Below are 22,122 nucleotides of genomic sequence, written 5' to 3' on the forward strand. Positions count from 1 at the left end.
CCATTTTTACTCAGATTGAAATCAAGTTTCAAAATCTCAAAGATTTGCAGAGAGGAACTTCTGTCATTCACATTCGTTTAACTCATAGTATTGAAGGTACAGATGTCAGTGAGTGGGGTTACCATTCGACTTAATTGAGCTGTTGCACACCATTCATTTAAAACAAACCAAAACACCTTAATAAGCCTCTGAGCTTGTATCACAGAATGTTGTGTGAATATATTCAGATATTCACTGTGATTTGCTGTTCCCTCTCAGAGTATATATAACATGTAAGTTAACTGTGGGATTCTCATGGTAAAATGTCAAACAGAAATGAATGATGTCAGTGAAAAAGGGAATATTGCCAATTGTCTCTAGCCAAATGAAAGTAAAATTGTGTCCACATGGTTTCATGTTTCCTGTGTTTGGAAACTATAACACCTTTGTAGATGTTTTCATTGCTTACATTGTTATCCTCTAACGTGATCTCATGATTATGTAGCAGCTCACCAGAGATTTGTACCTCATTTTCCACTGTCTGATTTAATAGTCTGTGATTTCCCAGTCTCTGATTAGAATGTGTTACCCGGTTATTTAAACAAATCCTTTAGTTTAGTTATATGTATATGAGATGTTGCATGCAAAACTTGTGATTTCCTCACTGCATGAAGTCTGCATATTCTGGATTTCTTTTTGCCAGCTTTTTCTAACACTGCATCACTATCTCCTACTCAGCCATCCTACCACTTGGCTTGTGCTGACAATCCCATACAGTGTCCACAGTTTGGTCTATATTGTTTAAACATATGACAATGGAGTCATTGCTGATCTGCAATCAAGACATCTCTTTGTTAAAATTCTTTGTTCTTTCCACAGTCTTTGTAGAAAATTAAAGCAATTCATACTTGAAATATTCTTACCCATCATGCTATCTAGTAGTCAAGAACTACTCACAGAAAGCCTTATTAGACCTTTATATCCACTTTTTTCTCCATCACTTATTTCTTGCTGGGATTTTTTTTTGGTGCTTTTTATCTGAATATATTAGGTGGGCACTTACTAAAACAGATGGTGGAGCGTAAAACAAATTAAAAGGTTCTTTAACACCGTGATGACAGTTCCTGCAGTACAGCATTGGAGGCTTGCATTCTGCCTGTGCTCCCCACATTTTCTTTTTGAAGAAGAATGTGAGCTCTTTCAATACTTTGGCTTTAACATTCCAAGCATATTTGCGTGTGTGTGTGTGTGTGTTAATAGTCCAGTCCACATGTAGGAGTGTGCAGGAAATTACAACTATTGCTTGCTTGCACAAGAAAGCTACTACAGCTTGGCTGCTTGCATTTCCTTCTATTTCAAGCTTGGTCTTCCAAATTGATTTCCTGAGGCTTAATAAGGAGTTGAATGTAAATCCTTACAAATGTACCAGTAAAATCTCTCTCCCTTACCAATTTAGTATTAAACTAAAAAAAAAAATCTGTATTTGGGAATAGTGCCAGTCTGGTTGAACTTCATCACTGTAAGGTTGAACTTTACCAAATTATAAATGTACAGTGCAAAAATATAAACATCTGTTTCTCAAAAAACCAAATTTTTAAAAGTAGAAGTCAGTTTTCAAAGTGAAGTCAGATTTTCCATCTTGATAAAGTCTCTTAAACTTTGCCCTTCTAGAGTAACTGATACTAGTAATAACCATACCACTGTGCAGGAATTTGTTTACTCTGCACTGGTTTAGTATACCTCCTATCAACATTAACAAATACCGAACTGTGAGCTTATTTCACAGGAGAAACTGTTTCACATACTTTAGCCTTTGAAGCATATGCAAACACTGCTTGAGTTTGAATATTCTTACTGGAAATACATATTCTGCTTGTTGTTTTTGATGTATTATTCTTCTGTTACTATTTAGCACTTTACTATTTATTAGTTAGTAGATTTACCGTAATATTGCCAAGTGATCTACTTGAGATTTATTGTACTATAGCTGCATTAAGCATTTTACAAGCAAAAGAGGCACAATCACAGAAGTCAGAGCTGAAAGACACTGTGTTGTAGTTAGACCTGTGTGGATGTGGATGCATTATAGGTAATTGACAAGCTTTGCACCAGAGGATCTTGATTATAGGCTTAAGGCCTAAATTTCTCTTTACTTAAATGTACACATTTGGCCAAAGTGAACACCAAGTGTTACAAAGATTCCTGAAAATCAGTGTTAGACACTTGAAAGGTAAAGGTCCCGTGTGTATATGAAACATTAGAGCATTGCTTGTAAAACAATAATCAGTTTCCTTTAATTTGAAGTTAAAAGTTGGAGTTGGGGTTTGGTTTTGTTTTGATTTTTAAGCAGCAGATCCTTCAGTAAAGGAAAGATGATTAGAAGCATGATAGGAAAGTGGGCTGATCTTCATGTGTTTACTTTTCTCATGAATACAGGAGTACATTGAAGCCAAACCAGTGTAAAGCAGCAATATAACATCATGTCCTTTGGTCACAGAAAAGGAAGAGAAATGGCCATTGTGCCAACTGAGGAATGACAGGATACCTTTGTTACGGTTGTTCTTCTGACAGCCTTTCAGCTGTCACCTTCCACTTTGCCTTCCATTTTAAGAGTTGTATTTGTATCTCTCTCTAGCTCGTAAGCAGGAGATTATCAAGGTTACTGAGCAGCTGATTGAAGCTATCAACAATGGGGACTTTGAAGCTTACACGTAAGTTTTCTCTTTTAGGAGGGAGTGAGGAGGCAATGTACTTGTCACTGTATATGTAAATATGCATATTTATATGGAGTGTGTGTGTTTGTGTTTATGTATTGTTGAAGTTCATTCTCAGATGCCCCCAAGAAACATAAGACGTGTTCATTGCTGCTTTGCCCTGGCTTTACATGAGCCTGTTTGCCAATTTCAGAGGAGCTGCTAGTGTAAATCCTGTGTAATACTTTGCTGAGACAGGTCATAATCCTGATAGAAAAAATGCAGTGATCTATCTTGGCATACAAAAGTAAAGTCAAGTTTGTGATTTAGAACCCAGAGAACACAGTAGAAGTTTCTTCTAGCAGAAAATTTTTATTGAATGTAGAGAAGGATATTAGCTAGGATACCATTTGTACTTCAAAGTGTGAAAGACCACATGAAATTTAGGTTCCACCGCCCTCGACTGAGCAATGTGCAAGAATTTGCTTGGGGAAAGTGGACTGATTTCTCTCTCAACTTTTCTCTGCAGAGACACAGTTTCATTGCTGCTTCTCTTCCTACCTCAAAAAATAGTTTAAAAAGTAAAGGAAAGACTTTCTCAGCATTTCTTTAGGTCTCTCGTGTTTCTCTGGGTGAATTCTCTCATGTTGCAGCACAAGCCTCACAGTTCTACATCAACACTGCTTGTCCTGTTAAAGGCTTGCCAGCACTAAACTTTAGTTTGACATGATCACATTAAAACCTTTGTTGTATGAATGTCAAATGGAAACTTCTTCCAAATTCTTAAAGAAAAAAGTAATTTCACTTAAATAATAATGTGACATAAAAATGTCCTTTGGATAGTACAGAAGCACTTTTCAGAGTCATAACTACAAATTCTTACCATTGACTTGTGGAGCCTTCTTTGGCAGTCTTTTATTTGGTCAAAGATGTTTGATAGGAAATCTAGTCCACCTAAAGCAAGATGCCAAATTTAGTAATTTAGGTGAAACCGAAACTCCATTATTTCTCACCATTTAAGCTCTATTTTTTTCCAGTGTGGTGGCACAGGGAAGTAACATAGCTGATGGGAATAAAGGAAACATTTAAAAAGTAAACTCTCCAAAGTTGTGTTACATAACTGCATATGTTTATTACAGAATTTCCTCTTTTCCACAGAAAAATCTGTGATCCAGGCCTTACATCTTTTGAACCTGAAGCTTTGGGAAATCTAGTAGAAGGGATGGACTTTCACCGGTTTTACTTTGAAAATGGTAAACATTCCTTTCTCATCTCTGTTAATCTTCATCTGTTCCTTGTGATTGTGTTTCTCTAGCTGGATTAGCATTTTGATTTGGGAGATAATTGATTTGGGCAGGTGAAGGAAGGTTTGTTTTTTTTCAGAATTCTGCTATATGTGTTTTTCTGTCTGTTTCTACTGCACTCATTCACACATCATAGGGCACCTTGGGTAGCAAGGGAAAGTTTCAGGTATTTGGAAAGAGAAAGTCAAGTTGTATAAAAGAAAAAACAAACAAACCATAGATAAGTCATTCTCTTTTCTTTTTTTTTTTTTTTTTTTTTCCATTGGGGGAAAAGAGAAAATCATGCTGTGAGTATACTTAAAGGTCACAAATTGTGTAATTACAATGATTTCAACTAACAGTCAGCACTTCCAGTGAGTACATGATTTATTGGGGAAATCATTGTAGAGGCTCAGTCTATACAGCTGAGGATCTGATCAGCTGTCTTTTATGTATTTGGGAGGTGGGGTATATGTACATATATATATATATATATATGAAAACATCAGTATATATGTTTATATATATATATATATATATATATTACAATCATGTCAGGTATTAGAAAGAAAAATTACCCATAAAGTGGGTTTCATAAAGTTTTGGAGGATTATGTAAAGTAGGTAACCATTTTAGAGCACACTTGATTCAAAAGGAAATAAATATTGTAAATGAAGATATCAGTTTATCCAGTAATTTCTGAGGAATGACTGATCATAAAATGGGATTATCATATTCCTAAATTCTCTTCCATTTCCACAACAGCATTTGTTTTCCTTAAACAAGATACACCATATTTTCCTTAAAATGTTTCCTTTCATTCCACTTGCTTTTTAGTTTTTATAGATACTAGCACTTAAGAAAATGTCACAAGAGTGAGTTAAAAGCTGAATTATTTTAACTGAAAATATTAAGTACAAATGTCATTAGATATTAAACACAGCAGTGATATAGGTAGTATTGGAAAAACTCAACTGGGAAACTCAAGGTGGTGGCCCCACTTTATTTAATCCATATATGCACATGGATTAAATGATATCTAATACTTAACATTTGATTGGTTTCCATATAGGAAAGGGGAAAACATACTTTATGCTCTGAGTGTGCTCATTTCTACAATGTACTTGAACTAGTTGTCAGTCATGATTATCAGTAAACAATAATTATTACTTTGTATCTGCAAAGCTTGAGGGTTTCTTTGTAAAATGGGGTATGATGAGTTATTTTGGCTTACGTAGGGAAAATTTAATTTATCCTCCGTGTGTGTGTTTGTTTCCTAGCTTTATCCAAAAGTAATAAGCCAATCCACACCATTATCCTCAATCCTCACGTCCACCTTGTGGGTGACGATGCTGCTTGCATTGCATATATACGACTCACACAGTACATGGATGGAAGTGGGATGCCAAAGACTATGCAGTCAGAGGAAACACGAGTCTGGCACCGTCGTGATGGGAAATGGCAGAACGTTCATTTTCACCGTTCAGGGTCACCAACAGTACCTATCAAGTAAGAAACAATTCAGACCACGAGTTTAAACTATGTAGGTCAGACCAGATAGTCTAATAGCTGCTTTTGGCCTTAAAAACTATGAAACCATCCTCTTGATCGTGTAATTTTTTGTGGTCATTTATGCAATGTGCATTACATTTAGTAGTGTGCATTTAGTATTGGTACAAATATTTCTAAAGTAATGCTTTTTTTGTTGTTTTCAACTGTCATGCCCAGTGATCCAACTGAACTGACAGCTTGAAGAATAGAAAAATGTTTTCACGTAGATAAGACTTGATACAAGTCACACAAAATAGGATTGGAAAAGCTGAAATAGAATTTCAGGAAAACCTGAAAAAATAAAAAGCAATAGGATATGTGGAGCTCTTAAAGCTGACTGGAAGGTTTCAAGGAAAAAAGTATCCCTGTTCTGAAAAACTGAAATTTGAGTAATATTTGTTGTGATTTCCAGCCACTTCTACTTACTCAGGCCTAGTTATGCTTGCTGGAAGTTGATTTTGAGCCATTTACATATTTACTTTGTAAATTAAGTCATACAAGCACCCATCATATTCTTAACTTTTCCCACACTCTTTCTTTAACTGCTGAATAGTCCCTGTCTAATAGTTATGACATTTATGTGGGTAAGCCTCAGAACTCTCCCATCACTGTTTTTCTCTTTTGTTCATTCAGGCATCTCTGCATGCCCTCTCATACCCTCAGAGTCATGCCGTGACTCAACGCACACAAACCTGAATTTCTTGAGCCAGATTTTCAGCAGTGTAAATTACAGCATGCTCATAGTTGCAATAACAAGATAAAGTCACAGCTTCTTCAAGAGGTTCTGCTCAAGTCTTTTGCTTTTCTTCTGCTTTCAGCCTTTGCTAATGCTACTGTGTCCCCCAGAGCCCAACCTCACTGACTTCTGGCTTAGGTTTAGGGTGTTTCCAAATTAGGCAGCACTGGTGTAGGCCTTGGTTTGCTCAAGTGTGAGACCTTTCTGTAGGATATAATTACATTTGTGTGAAGTGTCTTAATGTAGACAGAGGCTGAATTTCCTGGCGTGGATGAGAGATAAGAGCTTTGATTTCATCCTTCAAACTTCATCATGTCCCATATTCTACTTCTTGCAACACTACTCTCCCATATGATATAATACTTGATAAAGAAGATGATAGAATGACGTGTTAAACTTCAGAGGGGATGATTTTTTTTTTTTAATTTAGGAAAAAAACCTAATTTGATTACCTAGTGATAACTATTGTATTTTATTTAAAAATGTGAAACCAATGGGAGCAGGAACCATGTTGTCCTTTGTTTTTCACATTCCAGCTGCACTGCCAATGTTTAAACAGGTAATACTGAAAGAGTAGTTACATTTTCTTGAAATGTAGTGTTATGTAGATTTTTGATGTTTTCATATAGGAGTGTTTTGTCAAAGGGTCTTACCTGGGTATGTGTAGAGCCAGAAAGCATAAGTGAAACAGGTTCACCTGTCCCAGTGCAATCTAGAGAGTGTTTATAGCGGAGTGACATGAATTGGACTAGAGAATTATTTAATCTTCTCCTTTGTTGGTTTGGGTTTTTTTCTTCTCTGTTTTTTGAGAAGGGTTTTATTTTGGGGGCTGTCAATTTTTTTTTAATTTAACCATATTTATAGGAAACAATCCTAAAGAGAAAAGGCGTTTATGGCATACATTTTTAGATACCTCACCTTTCAGACTGCACATCTCAAGGGAATGCAGTCATATGTACAAACCTGAGATTTGCCCCTCAGAAGTAGTGGCAGTGTTTAGAACTTATGTGATGTCAGTTCTTTACAGCTCCTCATGCTCTCTAATAAGGATAAGGATTTCTGGGACTGCTGAGGATGGAAGAAGAAGCTGAGAGGTAATTTTTTTGAGACTGAAGGGTTATGTCTGTGTCAGTGGGTATTCTGAGCCTATGGGGTCAGACAAAGAAGATTTCAGGATTGTGAGAGGGTATCCAAGCTGATAAGGTCACAGAGGAGGAGTAGTGGCTCTAAGCCTTAGAGCATGGCTAAGACTTATGGAGGGATGCTCTGAGATTGCAATATAGCCGTAGATATGTATCCCCTATGTAGCACTGGCAACGATATCACTAAATCCCTTACCTAACCCTCATCTTGAATTTGGAGGGCTTTTGGGGACTTGCTAATATCACTCTTCTAAAATATCATTGGTCTGATGGTTAGAAACCTTGATTTCCAATCTAAATTTTGGTTGGATTCAGTATATCCTTGATTATTCTTATTTCATTGCTGTTCTCCTATACTGATATGAGCTGTTTTACATGAATGCTGATTAGATCACTTCCCACCTTCTGTTTTTGTAGGGTAAATAAACAATGCTACTTGGTTGGCTTTTTTGGATAGGATCTCCGTTTCCCTGGCTACCTTAATAGGTCTTGACTGTCTTTTCTGGTCTGAGGTTTGTCTTTTCATTAACTTGAGTTCTTCTGAAATACCACGTACAGGTCAGGGCTTTACTTAACTTCACAGTATCTGTCTTTTCCCTGTTGAGAATGCTACATTTGCTATGTTCTGGCATGATTTTTGCACTTTTGTCATCTACATCACATCAGCAGATCCTCTTAAGACAGCCACATATTTATCATTCACTGTTATTTCCAACCGATGAGTATGCAGAAACTTTTGCTGAGCGTGCAGCTTTGTACTTCCTAGTATTATATGTAACATTTCTGGATTACCCAGCCCTCAAGGTTATTTAGCGGTTCAAGCACAATACTCTTGTTTCCCTTTGTATTTATAGAGCCTTCCACCTAAGTGTAAGTATACTACATGAAATCAATCCTACTGCTTGTGCTCAGGTCATTGGAAAAGACTAGTGAGTCTCCTCCAGGTTGATAGTTCCCCGTTCAGCACAAGCATTGTCATTTTTCTTTTAGACATTTTACATATTCTTTCTTTAATCCCCAACTTCTCAGGTTTAACTGGTAGATTCCCATGTAGCACTGTGCTAGAACTCACCTTCTATAACCCATCCTGACCATTTTTTAGACTGCCTTGAACATCAACCTTACTTTTCCCAGTCAGAGCAGCAGTGTACCAATAATTCCATTTTGGGAAAACTACGGAAGAAATATAATTAAAATATTGTTCTAGATTATCCTTCCTTTCTTTTGTAGTATTTGTAATTCATACAGTCTACAGATATTTATATAATTATTACCAATGCACAGTAGCTAATAATGGCACTTCCATAAGGAAAATGTATCTTAACACATAATGTCTGAAGAAGAATTTCGAATCTAATAAATTTGCAAAAGCAATTATAGCTGTGATCTGCTTTTGCAAACGTAATATCCTAGATTATGTCATATCAGTTGCTGCAAACACAGTAGCTTATTTGGTTTCAGGACTACAGTAAGGAGTGTGCATAAATCTAAGGACAGAACTGAGCTCTTTGGTACCTAGAGGTATATGGAAATGTTTCCTTATGACAGATAATTTATTTGGAAAAGAATATGAGCACAAATGTATATTTAGTTTATAAATAAATTTTATTTGTAGTTTTTCCTGCGAGTCAGAAAAGACAAGCTTTGGTTTCTGTCTTGTCCATTGTTTTTCTCTGAGTAATGTGACTGATGGTAGGAAATTTTTCTCTGTATTCCATGTTCTTAGGAACTTGTGCTAATGTGTTTCTGCAGAACTGTGTCTGCATGTATACAGAGAGAGGACCTGAATGATATAGGCAGTCAAAGGGCTGTTGGACCTAAAGCTGACTCCCAAACCTAAATTCAGACCTGAGGCTTCCAGCCTTATGTTCCATCACTTATCGTACTTTACAACTTCCTATACTTTCATAAGTTAAATACCAAACAGCAGGAAGACTTAAGTAAAGAGTTTGTTCTGTGTTTGTACAGTGCCTAGCACAGCGGGATCACAATCATGACTTCGACCCCTAGATGCTACGGTAATACAAATGATATTATAAACTGAGTTAGTTAACTACTTGCTTACACATTCCTTTTCTTGATTTTCTCTTTGCCTACGGCTCTAGCATGTCTTGCATGTAAATGACATCTGATTCTTCCTTGTTTACATTGTTCAATTTTTGTATGAGAATCTCTATCCATGGCAGTGTCTGTAATGTATATGCTGATGAAGTAAGTTAAAGTCAGAGATTCACATCTGAATTCTGTCCTCTCTCCTTTAAGAAATTGATTAAGTTGCTTTGGCTTCCTGCCACAGTTTCTTTTTTTTATTTTAATGGCCTCTCTGGCACGTTGTAAAGATGGAAAATGTCTGTAAAGTGGTTTGAAGAATAAAAGAATGCTTTGCCTGAGTGTTTGGGGGTTTTTTCCCTTGGTTTTCTTCACAATACTGTGTTAAATGATCTTGAGAATTTTTTTAATAGTATTGGATAACATGTGAGCATGTATTGTTATCTGGTGGTGATGTTACTTCAGTAATGGCAATTTGTTCTTTTTTTTTTTCCTTCCTCCTAGCTAAAAATATCAGCGGTGCCGCTCTTGCATTTTCTGTACCCAACGCACCTGGTTGATTACCATCTTGGCCATCCCGTTCTCTTCATGCATGTTTCTGAGTGCATGAAGTTGTGAAGGTTCTTCATGTAAAACATTTGTGATGCACCATGTTGCTGTATATTCCATCTGTACACTGTTAACATTACAATGAAGGTGATGTTCCATGCAAATAGAGAATAACAAGGCATAAAAGACAAAAAAATACTTGATGGACAGCAGTAGATACAGAACACATTTGTCACTTCCTCCATTTATGCCAAGTTTTGACAGACAACTTAAAAAACTATCCTGTTTATTAAAAAAAAAAGAAAAAAAAAAAGAAAAACTATGTTTTACCCTCTTTTTTTAAGACCTGTTTTTTGACTCCTCCTTTTCCTCCAAGTCCCAGGATTTTGCTTTGGTTCTGTTAGGAATGGTTAGGATTTCCGCTGGCAGCTCCATTACTGTAAAAGAGATTTTTATTACAGCATGTAGATAGACGAAATCACTGATAAATGTGGAAGTGATAATATCTTGGCTTTGTACCAGCTGAAGCCTTCTTAGTTTAATAGTCTATGTAAACTGGAAAAATCTCATAATTTGCTGGCTTGGTCATTTCAGAATTAGCTGTCAACATTCTGATGAGCCAGCAGCTTCTTTTTTTTCTTTTGAGTCTTTATGTTTGCTTTCTTACTATGCTAATTGAAAATTTCTGTTGGGTGAATGAGAAAAATTAAAAATTGTAAGCAACTAAGTGATGATTGAGGGGCAGGTTTTGAGAATTAAAATGGAAGAATAGAGAAAGATTTTTATCACTTTTAGGGTGTACTGTAAATTTTTTAAGGAGGCTTTAAAAAATATAAAATTTTGGTTAAATATAGACCAGTTGTGTGGTTAATACACTTGAGAAATATTAGGCCTTAAAAGCTTAGTATGAAGAACTTACTTACATTACACTGCTGCTGTTGCTTCTCTGGAAATGTATTGTGGATACACCGGCTTTCTAGTGAGACTACCACTTTACCACAGATCTGTTTCTCCCCCCTCTTCCCCCTCAATCTGCTCTTGGTTTCTTAAAATCCTCACTCAGTGCACAGTATCAGGGGTGACAGTCTTTGCAGCATTACTAACTTGTTTTGGCCCTTGATTCGTTGCTGCAAGTGCCTGTACACTGCACGGGTAATGCTCCCAGTGTCAGTTCAGAACAGAAACTTCTAACAGGGACTACCATTGCTTCCCTTGTGTTGCTGTAAAAATACATCCTTGCAAGCATCTAGGTTTATTCCCTTCCATTTTTAATAGAAAAATACAGGGATCGGTTATTTCTTGTTTTTTTTTTTTCATTTGTAATTTTTCCATTATCAACAGGGCTAACTGTTTTCTGCAGCGCTGTATAGTGCATGATATCTCAATTGATGTCCTTTTTAGCGGTTAAAAATTTACAACTCGGCAGCCTGAAGTTTTTAATATGGAAAAGCTTCCTAATTTGTATCATTTCACCTTTCTGTGTTGATTACTAATCAAAAGCAGTTCTTAAACATTTCGATGTTGTTACTAGTGGATGTATGGTAGATGGATTTAAGCTTCTCTGATAATTACTACATGATTTTAAACAATATATATTTAAAATAAGCATCTACAATAAATGTGTTGAGCCATATTAACCTGCCAATGGAATCTGTGAAAAAAGTAATGGCCTCATTTTTTTTCTCATTAATTTCTTTACCTTCTTTTTTTTTTTTTGTGAAGCGGCTATAAGTGGCATAACTGTATTTAAAATTAACAAATTAGGTGTAGGGTGGTTTTTTTATACTTCTAACATAGCATGTGGTGTTGACGTATTACTGTAGACCAAGTTTGTCTTCCACACCAAGACGTGAGGAAATTGTGATTTGTTCTCTCCACCACAACTGAATTATACACTTATCTTCTGTCATTTTGGAACACTGCAGTTTACCATGGGACACAGTGTACATATTTCTTGCCATAATGGTAAATGATTGATATATTTAAGGATTAATAAATTTGTGATTTCTGCTGACATTGTGCTTGTGTTTTGATTTCCCAATTGTGATTCTTTTCACTGGAAAATGTGTAGTGTCTGAATTAAGAAGTCAGAGACACAGATGCAGTTTCTTATGAGGTGAATTTGCAGCTTGAAATTTTGAGTGTTTGTTTTTTCATGACTTGTCTTTTGGTCAGTTCTTAACTGCCCTTCTCGAAGATCCAATTGTACACCATTTATGCTGGACTTTGTTTCATATGCTCAACCTGTAACACAAGATGCTGTAAGAGCAGTTACTGTGTGTTTAGCAATGCAGACCATAAAATGCATTAAAGTCCATAAATAATTAGCATTTAAATCAATGTACCATTTTAAAAGCTTTCATATACGTCTTTAGTGATTTTAGGCTTTCTCATCCTATGCTGAGCCACAACTGAGAACAGTCCTTTATACCAACAGAAAAGAAGGACCGAGGGGGTGGAGGAGATGAGACAACTTCCAGCTTTCATGGGTCATGAAATGCAGAGCTGGATCATTTCTCTGGTTCTGTGCCAGGGGCAGCATAGTTGAAAGCTAGACCTGTAGCAACGGCATTGGTGTGGCAGTGGTCCAGGAGTACTGCCTGTTGAAGGAGCAAGAGCATAATCTTGGCTGTGTGAGAATTTTAGTGCTTCCTTTTGTGTGGCATTTTGCTATGTATTTGTAAGCAAAAAAGAAAGATAGTTAAGAGAGAGCTCAGAGGTTTGGAATGTTTCGGTAACCCCAGAGGAAACAAAAGTGGTTTAGTCTGTTGGGAGGTTTTATATTTTGTCCTATCACTTCTACCTACTTTGTTTACTCATTTTTTCCACTAAATGCTATTCCAGAAATCAGTTTGACTTCCATTTTAACTGTGTGCTTGCAGTAAGCTGTTTGACAGCAGTGGAATTGCTACTGATTTCAGGTATGTAGAGAAGAAGAGAGATCAGTGTATAAAGCATAATGATGAGGGCCAGGGTGGGGAGAACACATTTACTAAATATCAGGTTGAAGATTTGGTAGAGGGACAGTGGGGTTTTGGTGTTGGGGTTTTTTTGTTGTCCTTTTATCGCACAAATGTTTTAATATGCTGCCTCCTGGTGGCTTCTTGTAATGATGTCTTTTATTTAGAAGTGCACAAGGAGATGCTATTTGTTCTGAGCAGAAATGAACCCAGTGTTTTTATGCATTCACTTTTTTAATGTAAGGAACACAGAATATTTCAGAGGCTGAAAATTTCCTTTTCCTGGGTCTTGAATATACACTATGCACAACCTGAATGAATCAGATTGATTCCATTTTCTAAAAATGGGCTCCCAGAACACAGTTAAGAAAATATACATCTGTCTCCTAGAGTTGTATATTAAATCTGGAATTAATTGTGTCAAAGATTACTGCTTGTTCAGTGTGCTACTAATCCTTTGTAATGTATTGTTTCTTTGGATTGTGTGCTCACAGAAAACCATTACTACGTCCTTCTCAAGACTTTTCTTTCTGTCTTCTCAAATTTGTACAGTCATACTTTATACGTACCTCATCTTAAGAAAATACTATTAGTCAAAAAATTAACTGTATTAGGTGGAGGATTGATCCAAATTTCTTCAGGAGATTCAGCTTCTTTCTTCCTAACAAATTATTGGTAAAATACAGACAGCTGTGAGTAAATAGGTTAAAAGTTCAGTGCTGCAAGGTCCAACTGCTAAACGTCAGGTTCCTGCAGGGAGAGCTGCTATAGTAGAGGCCTGACACGCCTGTGCAGGAGTATACGGAGGTTTTGATCTCCATGAGAGGGGAGACTTACTTTTCCTGAGGACTTATATATGCCTTGCATGTATAGCAGATTAGAAGTCTTTCCTCTCTTCTCTCTCTTGCACAGATATCCATGGCCGAGCAAAACAATTTGCAGGATCTGCTTCCAAGACAGCGTGCAAGTAAAGGAGAATGCAGCAGTTCTGCATGCTGGTATGCTGCAGAGCAGCAGTAAAAGGCTGCTTGTTTCTAGCATGTTCTTGTCCAGACTCTGAACCCAGGCAAAAGGCACTGCAGACAGTAAGTTTGGGGAAGATATGAACATTTAATCACACAGTGTGAGGGGAGGAGAATGCAAAAAAGACAAGCTGATAAAAAACAAGGTTTACAAGGTGAAGAGAGAGCAGTATTTCCATATTTACAGAAATACTGCATCCTTTCTTTAAAGATGTTGCCAGAATGCAGCTGTGGAGCTGGACCATTTTGTGAACTAACTGGAAATTTGGCCCATATGAGCTGTTTCATCATAAAGACCTCTAAATAGTTAATAAAAATAGATAGCTGAATGTGGCAAGTGGTTGGAACAAGGTTGTTTCCCTTAGAATAACAAGGGCTGAGTCCGCATAGCCACAGAATATTCTCTGAAAAGTTACTTTAAATTGTAGTGTAGAATTTATCAGGAATCTGACACACCTTGTGACAGCTAAGGGCCTAGGTCTTGTAATTGCTCACTTCTGCTATTCCCTGAACTCAGCCCATAGTGGAAAGATGCTGTCTCATGTCAGGGCAGAAGAAACAGCAACATGTATCACAGAGTTCCCTGCTCACTCTCAGGTATTTCCCAGTGTCCTATAAAGCTGGTACAGGAGGAGAGGAGAGCAACATTTATTAATAAACTTACTGCATTCAGAGAGTTCATGGCAAACAAAACAACCCTGAGCTGGGAAGGAAGAGATCACTTCGCTCTTTTACCACTCCTTTTCCCACCCTTCTCAGGCATTCAGTGTTGGCTCTCTGAGAAGACAGCTGCCCAGGACTAAGGCGGTGACAATCACAGATTGCTAAGTAACACACATAGTCAAGGGAGCATGCTAGCAAGCAACCAGCCTGATAGCGGAGGTAAGAGCCCATGTTTGTGTGCCTGACAGCTCATTTTAAAAGCAAGGTTATTGCTGAACATTGGTAAATAAACAGAAGTCAAACCTTTAGTAAGGATGGAGAAGACAGTATTCCCAAGCAGACACCTCTTATGTTACAGCAAGACATCAACTTAAACACCATATAAAACTGTTGTCATGTCCTGGAGGGAGGGTAAGTACCAGAGCAAGAAGCAGTCATTGGATTTATCTTTCCTGTTCTTGTATGCACACAAGAGAGGAAGTAAAGAAAGACACGTCATATCAGCAGGTCTGAAACTAATAATGGTGGTTCCTGTTGTTTTTCTGAACAAAAACTTACTAGAGAGTAAAGTACAGAGGCTGGGCCATGCCAAAACTTGTGTGCGTTTTCATTGTGGCAAACAGAGTTATGGAAAACATGCTAGTTGACCTTCATGGATGAATTCTGTTTCTCATGTGGATACCTGAACTCCAAGCAAGTCTTTACAAGGGAAAAAATATACTAAAACAAAACCCAAACAGTATGTTTGTGTAAAAAGCCCTGCTTATATCCCACTATATTATCAAAATTTTAAGTCATCAAACCACTGTATTACCAAACCAAGATATAGGATCAAATGTCATAAAAGTGCAGATTTATTTTTCTAGTAGTTAAATCGTCATCACATCAACACAGGTAGGCTGAGGGAGTTTAACTTTCTTTTATAGTGACATATGGCTATTCTTTTGGTTTTGAGTAAAAGTAAATATTTTAAAGTAATACATTTTAGTAAATTACAAAGATGATTTATTAATTTGGATATTGTTTGCGGAGCAGATTAATGACAGGTAATGTTTGGTTTAGGTGAATAATTGGCAGCTTTGCTTTCTTTTCCATCTCCTAGCAGCTGCCTAAACACACTAATTTATGAAACCCCCACAGACAGCACTCCCTAAATCTAATCTTACTGAAATGTTATCCTAAGCAGGAGTCTGAATACAGCACAGCACCTTTACACATAATAATAGGGATTGGCAGCATGCCTGGCCGTCTTTGCAGGCTTTATTTCTGATCCTATGGTTGGCCTTGGGGCTGCCTGTAGAATATGGTGTAGATAGGTGTACTTTTAACTCTGATGTGGCAATTTCCATTTCCATGCTTTCATTGTTATTCTTTGTACTGGTAATTTTCACACTGTCTCTCTAGATCCTAGAGAACTAAAGGGTTCTATGAAAGTCGGACAAAATTACCCTTTAGTTAAAGACTTAAATATACTCCATCTACGTATTTTTAAAAACCTAGGAATACTAACTCGTTTCCAGCATCTGAGAGGGACCCACTTCAGGTCTGCTTCTGTTGATCACCTTCAGGAACTTTCTTCACAGCTCCAGGTCACAGCACTTTCACATGATTGAAGCAGTTTCTAAATACAGTTTGAGGCATTTTAAATCATCAGTGAGACCTGGAAAATGTCACATTTGTGGATCATTAGAATGGTAGAATTCAACTGTGTGCTGGTAGTCAAAAAAAAAAAAAAAAATCAAGATGTTACAGCAAGTACCCATGCAAAGAAATCCCTTTTAAAGAGCAGTAATAGATTAATTTTTTTTTTTTTTTTTTAATTCTGCCCTAACTACTTCAGGAAGTGATTAAAATGAAAGAAGAGGGAATTTTATTGTGCAACCCATTCATCCTTCAATAGAAGTGTTTAACTGATAAAGTGTTATGACACTCGAAGTGCAGGTGTGGCAGGCTGGCCTGTGCTGGCCCCTCAGGAGAACTGAAGTGAAATGCCTCTCAAAGCTATCACTGCGGTTTGAAATAGATCTGGGAGCTCAGCAACACAATTCATTTGGTATGAAAATCGTGTTTCATCAAATGTGATTTTTTTCTGTGCACATGGCTGGAAACATAGGTATTGGCACATCGTTCTGTGATCTGCTTTTGGAGGCACTGTTTCAGTCTCCTGCTGGTACCAAACCACTCTGTATAAATAGTTAAATACTCTGTGATAAAGACAGACAAGCACAGCAGCAGCAGACTGATTTCAGGTCCTGGATGTAGAGCACTTTGTCAGGGATCTGGAAGACACAAGTAAGAATTTTTTGCTCTTTTTCATTCAGGCCAGGTATCTGAGTGTAAGTGTCCATTATGTAATGTCAGTGCCATAACCACCAAGTGAATATTTGAGATGACCTTTCTCTGTTTTTTCACTGAAAAATACATAGGGAAGGATCTAGTTTGTGTTTCAATGCAGCTCAAAAAAATTGTCAAAATCTCCCTAATGTCAAGAGCAGAAAGGATCCCTTTCCCTGGGCACCTGCTAACTGAAGGTGCTACAAAGGCTGAAAAATTAATTAACACAAACCTAATGGCAGGAAACATTACAAGTCTCTTCACTTAAGTAAATGTATACATTTGATAATTTCAGTATGTGAGCAGATAAAATAACAAAGGCTTAAAAGTCCTCAGTTGATGCTTTGCTGATCTCTTCTTTATGAGTTTCTCAAGATTAGGACCCTGAGGGACACTAAGAGGCAGCATGGGAGAATATTTACTTTCTCCTCTATAGTTAGATAGGGGATCTTGATGTTTAAGTCTTATCACATTCACACCTTTCTATAAGCACTCTTTCCCTGTTAAGACCAGGTTTTCACACACGACAAGACAGAGTTACTTTACATCCCACAAGTCTTATGCTGTCTGCCAAAAGGATATGTAAGGGGGATATTTGAGAGTGGAAGAGCCAGGGGGATGAGTAGTATACTATTTTCATTAAAAGGCATTAGCAGCTCATGCTACTCATCTCTGAGGAGGAGCAGCTGGCACAAAGATCTAAACATTTTGATGGTGAGAGGAGAAAGCAGTCTGAGGCTTCTCTGTTTTAGATCCCTTCACGCATAGCTGCTGCTCCCTGCCCCTCCACTCGGATGCTCACCTTCCCTCTGTTGCCTGGTGCTTGTGCCCTGCCTTCCCCCTCTTCTCAAACCCTATCACACTCAGAATCACAAAATCACAGAATCATCTAGGTTGGAAAGGACCCTGGAGATCATCTAGTCCAACCGTTCGCCTAGCACAGTTCCCACCTATAGCATATCCTTAAGCTCTAAATTGACCCTACTCTTGAACACCTCCAGGGATGGGGACTCCACCACCTCCCCGGGCAGCCCAATCCAACGCCCAGCAACCCCTTCTGTGAAGAAGTGTTTCCTGATATCCAGTCTAAACCTTCCCTGGCACAACTCGAGGCCATTCCCTCTTGTCCTATCTCTTATTACTTGGTTAAAGAGACTCATCCCCAGCTCTCTGCAACCTCCTTTCAGGTAGCTGTAGAGGGTGATGAGGTCTCCCCTCAGCCTCCTCTTCTCCAGACTAAACCCCCCCAGTTCCCTCAGCCGCTCCCCGTACGACCTGTGCTCCAGACCCTGCACCAGCTTCGCTGCCCTTCTCTGGACACGCTCGAGTCATTCAATGTCCTTTTTGTAGTGAGGGGCCCAAAACTGAACACAGGAATCGAGGGGCGGCCTCACCAGTGCCGAGTACAGGGGTCAGATCCCTTCCCTGTCCCTGCTGGCCACGCTATTGCTGACACAAGCCAGGATGCCATTGGCCTTCTTGGCCACCTGGGCACGCTGCTGGCTCCTGTTCATCGGGCTGTCAATCAGCACCCCCAGGTCCCTCTCTGACTGGCAGCTCTCCAGCCACTCCTCCCCAAGCCTGTAGCGCTGCTGGGGGTTGTTGTGGCCCAGGGGCAGCCCCCGGCATTTGGCCCGATTGAGACTCCTCCAGTTGGCCTCAGCCCACGGCTCCAGCCTGTCCAGGTCTCTCTGCAGAGCCTCCCTACCCTCGAGCAGATCAACACTCCCACCCAACTGGGTGTCATCTGCAAACTGACTGAAGGTGCACTCGATGCCCTCGTCTAGATCATCAATAAAGATGTTAAACAGGAGTGGCCCCAACACCGAGCCCTGGGGGACACCACTCGTGACCAGCCACCAGCTGGATTTAACTCCATTCACCACAACTCTCTGGGCCCAGTCGTCCAGACAGTTTTTTACCCAGCAAAGTGTGCGATTGTCCAAACCTCGAGCAGCCAGTTTTGCCAGGAAAATGTTGTGGGAAACGGTGTCAAAGGCCCTGCTAAAGTCAAGGTAGACAACATCCACAGCCTTTCCCTCATCCAATAAGCAGGTCGTCCTGTCATAGAAGGAGATCAGGTTTGTCAGGCAGGACCTGCCTTTCATAAACCCATGCTGACTGGGCCTGAGCATCTGGTTGTCCCTCATGTGTTGCATGATGGTGTTTAGGATGAGCTGCTCCATCAGCTTCCCAGGTACTGAAGTCAAGCTGACAGGCCTCTAGTTTCCCGGATCGCTCTTCCAACGCTTCTTATAGATGGGCGTCACATTGGCCAATTTCCAGTCTGTCGGGACCTCCCTGTTCAGCCAGGACTGCTGGTAAATGATGGAAAGTGACTTGGCGAGCACCCCAGCCAGCTCCTTCAGCACCCTCGGGTGTATCCCATCCGGTCCCATAGACTTGTGTATGTCTGTGTGATGCAGTAGTCACTGACTGTCTCCTGGATTGCAGGGGGGTCGTTCTCCCAGTCTTTATTCTGGCTGTGGAGGCTGGATTTCATCAGTACAACTAACCTTGCTATTAAAGACTGAGGCAAATAAGGCATTAAGCACCTCAGCCTTCTCCTCATCACTTCTTACCAAATTTCCTCCTGCATCTAGCAGGGGATAGAGACTCTCCCTGGTCTTTTGCTACTGACATATAGAAACATTTCTTGTTGTCCTTAATTGCTGAGACCAAATTAATTTCCATCTGGGCTTTAGCCCTCCTGATTTCTACCCTGCATAGCCTCACAGCCTCTTTGTAATCACTGTGAGTGGCTAGCCCCTTCTTCCATAAGCTGTAAACTCTCCTTTTCTCCCTGAGTTGCAGCCAAAGCTCCCTGTTCAGCCAGGGTGGTCTTCTCTGTCACCGGCTTCTCTTAGAGCGCCTGGGGACCGACTGCTCCTGAGCCATTAACACTTCCTTCTTAAAGAGCACCCAGCCTTCCTGGGCCCCTATACCCTTCAGGATCGTCTCCCAGGGGATCCTTTCAAGCAGGTGCCTAGACAAGACAAAGTCAGCCCGTCTGAAGTCCAGGATGTCAGTTTTGCTTAGCTCTCTCCTGACCTCCCTAAGAATGGAGAACTCTATTATTTTTGTGATCCTCCTCCCTGCCCTTGCAAGAAACCCTGAGATTAGTACCATGTGGCATTTAACATGTTAAAAACATAGTGACAACACGTGCCACTCTTTGAATCATTTGCTTCTTATTATCTGAAACTCCCTTCATTCTCCATATTTTTTCCACTTCCCTTTTATCTCTCTCTTTTATGTGAGACCTGTTCCTGGGGCACAGTCAGCAGCTGGAACATTAGGCAGTATTAAGGGCTTTAGTGTTGCTGTGCTCTGGTGTTGGATTAGGAGGCTTTTAAAAATATTAGCTAATTAATACTATGTCACTGGCAGTAGGCGAGCACCTACCTAGTTTTATGGCTAAAAAACTGACAGTATATAATTTGCCCAAGGCCACAACGTTGATGGATGACAGGGGTTTCTAGGTACAAGGGTGAGTTTCATTCCCTGAATGACAGCAATTACAGTCTGCGTATGAAGGATTTATGACCAGAATTATAAGGAGAGCTTAGAGAGCCTCACACTTGCTCACTGCATGACATGTAGCACGTCATGGCTTGTGGCATTTGCTCGTGTTCCAAGTCCTTGCCATGGGAACCTCTCTGGTTTCCAAGCTGGCAGTGAAGGGGCGGTGTCCCAAATAAGTTCCCTCTGAAAAGCAAGGTTCACATCTATCCTGGCAACTGAAATTAAGCAGTAGTTCCCAAATCTGAGAAAAGCCACATCACAGCATTCTGAGGGCAATACTTGAACTGGGGGTGGCAGCAATGTGCTGCTGTTCTCAACAGAGCATGTGCTAATACCCTGTAAATTTGGAAGGTTATACTAGTTGATTATATTAGCTAAAACCAACTTCCTGCATCTGTCAGCAGTTCAAAGCCAATACATCTGTAAAGCATTAGCAGTATATTTTCTTCGTACATCCTTAAAAAAAAAAAATCAAGTTAAAAAGAAAAAAACACAAAAAATCCCTCTCAGAAAACCCCAAAACTATAGTTAAGGGTTTTTTTCCCACTGATAGTAACGTACAAAAGCAAGAAGAACCTGATTTGATATTTAGCTGCCAGATGAATCTTTCTGAGCTGGCAGTTAGATAAAAGGAGGAGATTTGAGATGGTGATGACTGATGGGGAAGATGTAATTACAAGGTTTCAGTTTTACAGTGACTTGGTAAAAATGTAATGCTATAGTGCGCACTCACACAGGCAGAGTCTGAAGCAGAATAAAAGGTTGTCTGTTTACATATTTTTGAAGAAGTGACTTTTTTTGAAGTTCTTAATAATTTGAGTTTTTCAAACTTCCTATTTCAAAGAGCCTTCTTGGTTCCTGCTGAAACAAATACACTGATAATTTTCAGTTTAAACTTCGATTTGAAGATATTCAGTGAGCTCCTACAGTGAAGGATCATCCTCTTCATCAGTTCATCCAACATGAAAAAGACATTCCTCTGTGAAGAGGCAAGACAAAGGAAACTGATAATTGCAGCATTCTGTTTGCAGATAAGAGCTGACAAAACCTTGAGAGGTTTAGTGACCAGCCCAAGATAGCTAGGCTGCCTGTACTAGGAGATAATATCACATTTTCTGGGTCCTCCTCCAAATCTCTGAGCACAAAAAATCTGTATTAGCTATCCAGATCATCACTGTGAGGTTCTGGTATTTGGCCATTGTTACAAAGCAGACTGCTCCTTTCTGCTGGCTGCAAATGCTTGATGCAGTCTAGAAGCTAATACAATAGAGGTGACAAGCCAAGTAACTGGCATCCTCAGTCTGTAATTAAGTGTGATTGAAAGGAGGAGTTAGGGGCTGTAAAAACTTCTATCCTTCATCTTTTCATTAGCATCTGCTTGCAGAGCTTGATGCTGATTTTCTATTACCTTTCAGAAAAGTGGGCTGGATAACATAGTTTAGATATATTCTTATTATTAGGAGCTGATTCCTTCCATTTGCTACACTTTCACCCTCCTTCCAGGAGGTAGAATTTATGTACACATGCCATGAAAGACATCTCTTCAGTTTATAACTTCCATCTCCTTTGGGGAAGTGTGTCTTTGTGGGAGCTATGAAAAAAATCAAGGCCTATTATATTCTTGTTGCTCCTCAAA

The 22,122-nt window shown here is 39.1% G+C and overlaps 1 protein-coding gene across 39 annotated transcripts in view; it reads left to right on the top strand.

Annotated features, from left to right (window-relative positions):
- Positions 1 to 11,996, top strand: part of CAMK2D (calcium/calmodulin dependent protein kinase II delta) — a 165,432-nt gene extending 153,436 nt beyond the window's left edge. For 30 of the 39 annotated variants that reach the window (XM_074905178.1, XM_074905180.1, XM_074905183.1 and 27 more), the window contains 5 exons: positions 2,615 to 2,690; positions 3,831 to 3,925; positions 5,236 to 5,464; positions 9,353 to 9,402; positions 9,938 to 11,996. In XM_074905178.1, coding sequence (XP_074761279.1) covers positions 2,615 to 2,690; positions 3,831 to 3,925; positions 5,236 to 5,464; positions 9,353 to 9,359 — 407 coding nt within the window. In that variant the 3' untranslated portion in view covers positions 9,360 to 9,402; positions 9,938 to 11,996. Of the gene's footprint in view, positions 1 to 2,614; positions 2,691 to 3,830; positions 3,926 to 5,235; positions 5,469 to 9,352; positions 9,403 to 9,937 lie in introns of those variants that run through there. The other 9 variants (XM_074905184.1, XM_074905214.1, XM_074905199.1 and 6 more) reach the window with 2 other exon arrangements.
- Positions 11,997 to 22,122: the final 10,126 nt, after the last annotated feature.

The sequence above is a fragment of the Athene noctua genome, chromosome 4 (genome assembly GCF_965140245.1).
Source record: "Athene noctua chromosome 4, bAthNoc1.hap1.1, whole genome shotgun sequence".
NCBI classification, from domain to species: domain Eukaryota; kingdom Metazoa; phylum Chordata; class Aves; order Strigiformes; family Strigidae; genus Athene; species Athene noctua.